The sequence below is a fragment of the Aplysia californica genome, unplaced genomic scaffold (genome assembly GCF_000002075.1).
Source record: "Aplysia californica isolate F4 #8 unplaced genomic scaffold, AplCal3.0 scaffold00739, whole genome shotgun sequence".
In the NCBI taxonomy this organism is placed as follows: Eukaryota; Metazoa; Mollusca; class Gastropoda; order Aplysiida; family Aplysiidae; genus Aplysia; species Aplysia californica.
This window is the reverse complement of record NW_004798009.1, coordinates 97,728-102,730: the sequence shown is the minus strand read 5'-3', so window position 1 is coordinate 102,730 and position 5,003 is coordinate 97,728. Positions and strand designations below refer to the sequence as shown.

The window sequence follows — 5,003 nt, the reverse complement described above, 5'->3', positions numbered from 1 at the left end:
CTATATGATGACATCACTTATAACAAAATATTTGACATCACATTGAACTGCATACAGAAGTTCTCGTTGGAACATTTACTGGCATACGAGGGAGAATTACAATACGGGGTTAGGTTCTTTAACAAACAATCACAGTTGGACCGATTTGTGTGGAAAAGGCACAACTGAGGGAAAGCTGTCGGGTGTATCTATTAAGTCTCCCTCCTTCCCTCCCCCAACCTTGTTACCTTCATCCTCCCACCTCCTGCCTTGTAACTCTCTCATTTCCCCACTCCACCCCAGCTTTGTTGCCTAACCCCTTGCCCATCCACCCGCCCCCCATACATAGATCAGCTCTCACAAAAGTCCAGTAGAACCAAGGGCTTATTGCTTCTCGATCGCAATACCAACACATGATGAAATCCCTTGCACCACTCTTTGCTTTCTAAAAGAAATCATTTGCTTCACCTTGCCTCCAACAATAAGCCCTTCCCATTACTTTGCTACCCACACAAACAAATCACTTTCTTCACTTCACTTCCCACACAAACAAATCACTCACATCCCTTCACTTCCCACACAAACAAATCACTCACATCCCTTCACTTCCCACACACAAACAAATCATTTTCTTCACTTCACTTCCCACACAAACAAATCACTCACATCCCTTCACTTCTCACACACAAACAAATCATTTTCTTCACTTCACTTCCCCCCACAACCAAATCATTTTCTTCACTTCACTTCCCACACAACCAAATCACTTTCTTCATTTCACTTCCCACACAAGCAAATCCCTCACATCCCTTCACTTCCCACACAAACAAATTACATCTTTCACTGTGCCGCCTACACAACAAATCACTCCACTTCACTTTCTGAAACAAATCACTCCACACTGCCCTCCTTCACAAAGCAACTACAAGGATGGGGAGAAGGGGTGGCTGGTGGGTGGGTGTGGGTGCCCCCCCCCCACCCGTCTAGGCGTCTATGTTGCTGAGTTCCTCTGGCGTCAAGAACCGCACGTGAGTGAAGGGGAAAATCCCCCGCCTGCCGTTGATCTCGCCCTCCCATTGGCCGTTCAGGTTCGTCTCCACCACGGTCACTATCTCTCCACGCTGATAAAAGAGGAAGCATAAAAAAAAGATACCTCCGTTATTGATCCCTCCTTAGAAGTAAAAAGTCATTCACAAACATACTTCATGAATTGCTATCTTGATAGTTAGCCCTTCTTATCATATCTTCATCGATTGTGCTGTGATAGTAAGAATGTCAGCTTATGTGTCAGTATTAATCTAAAGTATGGAAACGTTCAAACAAACATTCATGCACATGTATTTCATGTTAAAATGAAAGTATTGTTAAGCACTTAGACATGTATAGTACAGGAGTGGGGACTTAAGAAATTATCTGCATGATACCCATTATCATGTTTGGGTTTTTTTTGGAGTGAACAGAAGCACATCAAGATAATAAAGGTAATTTAAAGCAGAGAAAAAGTAAGACATAAAGATGGAAACAACAGATAGAATGAGGTAGGGCTTGATGAAGCCCATGAGGGACGCTCACTGATGAAAACAATAAGAAAATGACAAATGCAGTTTATAGGACACCTGAATACACATAAAGATCTTGAACATCTAGCTCTCACTGGCAAAACTGAAGGCAAACGAGGCAGGGGTAGGCCCAGAGCAACCGACTTAGGAACCTAAACAAATAGGTAAGGGGGAAAGACCAGGGAAACGTAGCTCTTTTAAGAACACCAGAGCAAAGGAATAAATGGAGAACCACGATCGCCGAGGTCTGTCCCAGATCTGGCACTGGATGAAAGTACAGGGGGAAAAAAAAAGCAAGAAAACATTCAGAAACATCAGAGGGTAGGAAAAGAAATGAGACCTACCACTGGCGCCCTCTAGCAACATGCTTATTGTATCATATGGGGAAATTTTGTTCACGACGGCATGAAAAACATTTATAACGATTCATTAACGAACTGTAAAATTAACACCACACCAATACTAGCAATCAACACGCCATTACTGGCTGCCACTGAGCAGCGCCCTGCTATTGTTTTATTGGTTTCAGTAAGCATTTTAGTGCACTTGCAACACAAATAGGTCATATAAGTGCCGAAGACTACAGGTGTTACAAGAGAGTAACAAACACAAAAGAAAAAGAGGAAAGATAAGGACGATATAGGTTTTGTTTTTGTTTTTGTAAAGTGTTTTACGGCGCTCGCAACTGCATAAGGTCATATGAGCGCCAGGACCAGATAATTTCTCTCCGTTTTTTAAAGTTAGAGTTTAACGGCACTTGTAACAGAATTAGATCATATAAGTGCCGAAGATTACAGACACACACAAAAAAAGGAGGAGGAGAGATAAGCATAACAGAAATAGATGTTTCAGTATGATCATGGGAAAGAAGGAGCAAACCACGCCAGGACACCTGCCAACCACCCCGACCAGACCAGACTTACACAACGACAATAATAGTCATAGTGACTCCGTGGAGAAAGAGCAGACAGACCACACACACGACCACCCACCGACCACCTGCGTATGTTCAGCAGACGTCCCTCTCCGCCTACGCGAAGTAACACCCACTAGAAAAAATAAGAGAGTCAAAAACGTAAAAGTTTTTGTGGTTTTGAGTAAGAGTTTACGGCACTTGCGAAATAATAAGGTCATATAAATGCTGAAGATTATAGGTCTAACAAGCGAGTAACAAACACAAAAGACAGAGGGGAGATAAGGACAATAGATGTTTTATAGGAAAGAAGGCCCTAACCAGTGACTAACCACACCACAGCACCCGCCAACTATCCACAGAAATGTTTAGTTTTCGTAGGTTTGAGTAAGAGTTTTAGTTTAGTATTAGTAGAGTTTCTATGACACTCGCAACTGCATAAGGTCATATGAGCGCCAAGGGGTGAATGTCAACCGAGAAGCCTTTACAGAATCAGGCTTATTCTGCCCACATCTCCAGCTTCAACAGCACAAAGTCGGCTTCGACTATCAAGGCACCCCGGAAAGAGAAGAGTCACAAGAGTGTGAAAAACATACAAAAGAAGTAGAGGTAAAATGTCGATAGTAAGGATGAGGAAAGAAAAAGCAGCAGTCCCTTATTGCACTTCAGGCATGATTATGAGCAAGACATTGATGAATCAGCCCATTTGCAATTCTAGTGTGCATAAGAACAGGTTAATGTCCCCCTTTGGGAATGGTCTAAAGACACCGCAGTCAGTAGCACCGGGGGGGGGGGGGGGTAGAGAAAGAGTTTTACGGCACTTGCAACACATTACGTCATATACGTGCCTGGGATTGCTGAGATTACAGGTTTTACAGGAAAGTAACAAACACACACAACAAGGGAGGACACATGAGGACGACAGGTGTTTGAAGGGAAAGAACAGGAGCAAATCACTCGGGAACACTGGCCAACCATCCACCAAACGGAAACAGTTACATGTTTGTGGAAAGAAGAAAGACCTACTGGTTGCGCCATTCACCTACCCGTTGGAAAAGCAAGACAGACAGAAACAACTGAGGGGGAAAAAAGAAGTAGGGTCTTTCAGAGGCAACCTCCGACTATACCCAAATAGAAAAAATACAGGGAAACAAAAAAAACAACAACCCCAAGACTTACCAGTAAAGCCCTCCAACTACTCGCTAGAAAATAAAGACAGACAGAAATAATGTGGGGAACACAAAGAAGAACTTACCAGAGGCGCCCTCCAACTTTACGATGGAAAGAGTAAGACAGACATGACTAATACACTGAAGTTGGACCTACCAGAGGCATTCTCCCCAACCACCCATAAAAAAACAAAAAAACAAATAAGAGCCATGCAGAAACAACGTGGGGAACGAAAAGGAGTAGAAGCACCTAGCCTACCAGTGGCGCTCTCTAACTATATATACGATGGAAAAGGCTAGAGTCAGACGCTACCCAAAAACGTAACGCGTGTGTGCAGAAGAAAAAAACAAACCCCACAACAAATAAAAATAGCACCCGTCTCGACTCTCACAGACCTGCCTCGTTTCGGAACTCTATCGCTTTCCTATCTCTATCTGGTACTCCATTCATCCGTCTCCCTGTCTCTTGATATCTGGGAAGGTTCACAAGCTCACAGCTTCGCCCCCCCCCCCACTCACTCACAAGAAGTTTCCCCGCACATCCCACACGTGTCTGGCATAGGCTAGGCCACAGTTATTTACTGCAGGGAAAGACGGACAGACAGGAACAAAACAGGGAAAGTAATTGAAAAGGACCTACCAGTGTTGTTGTTGAAGTTAAACGCCATAATCAACACTGCAAACTGTAAGGTTATTTAAGAGGCAGGACCTCCGAATGTATCGTCCATCTCCGATTGGGCCTTGCAAAGTGGGTGGAGAGCCTTGAAAACCTCCCAAATAATCAACGCTCAGGAGCGCATTCGAACTAGGGACATCCGCACCACAGTCCAGAATGATACCAAGGGAGTTAATGGCACGCTACCCAACTCGTGTTTCGTTTCTTCGTTTGAGTGCAGAGAAGCACATCGACACAACAAAGGTCATTTAGTGCAGATGAAGAAGTAAAAGAGATAGGAACGACAGAGGAAGGGGGGGAAGACTATCAATGATGCTGTCGAAAAATCGACCCCCCTGTTGATTGGGGTCTGGGCATAGCGCTTTACTAAAATAAACACAACCACGACATTCTGAAAGCAGAACGCTTTTTTCCCCTTGATGAAGTGGAAACAAAGAAGAAGGAAGAAAGAATGGAAACAGTAACAGTTCTTAGAAACTTCGACCGAGCTCAACGGTTGAGTGGACCCAACAAATACAAGCCCTTCACGTTTGAGTAACGAGAGGCACAACAATACACAATTGCAGGAAAAGGGAGGGACAGACAAGAGGAACAACAGGAAAAGAAAAGTGGTTAGTCCTCCAGCCACCAACCCATTACTTATGGGCCTGTAGGACCCGGGACACCCCCCTTCCCCCCAATCGCCCCTTACTTGTGAGCTTAGTGGA

The 5,003-nt window shown here is 44.1% G+C and overlaps 1 protein-coding gene across 1 annotated transcript in view; it reads right to left on the bottom strand.

Annotated features, from left to right (window-relative positions):
- Positions 1-676: 676 nt before the first annotated feature.
- The window catches only part of LOC101863058 (adapter molecule Crk), a 34,832-nt gene continuing 30,505 nt past the window's right edge, over positions 677-5,003 (bottom strand). Inside the window, exon 8 of the mRNA XM_005108966.3 lies at positions 677-1,100. Coding sequence (XP_005109023.1) covers positions 963-1,100 — 138 coding nt within the window. The 3' untranslated portion in view covers positions 677-962. The remainder of the gene's footprint in view (positions 1,101-5,003) is intronic.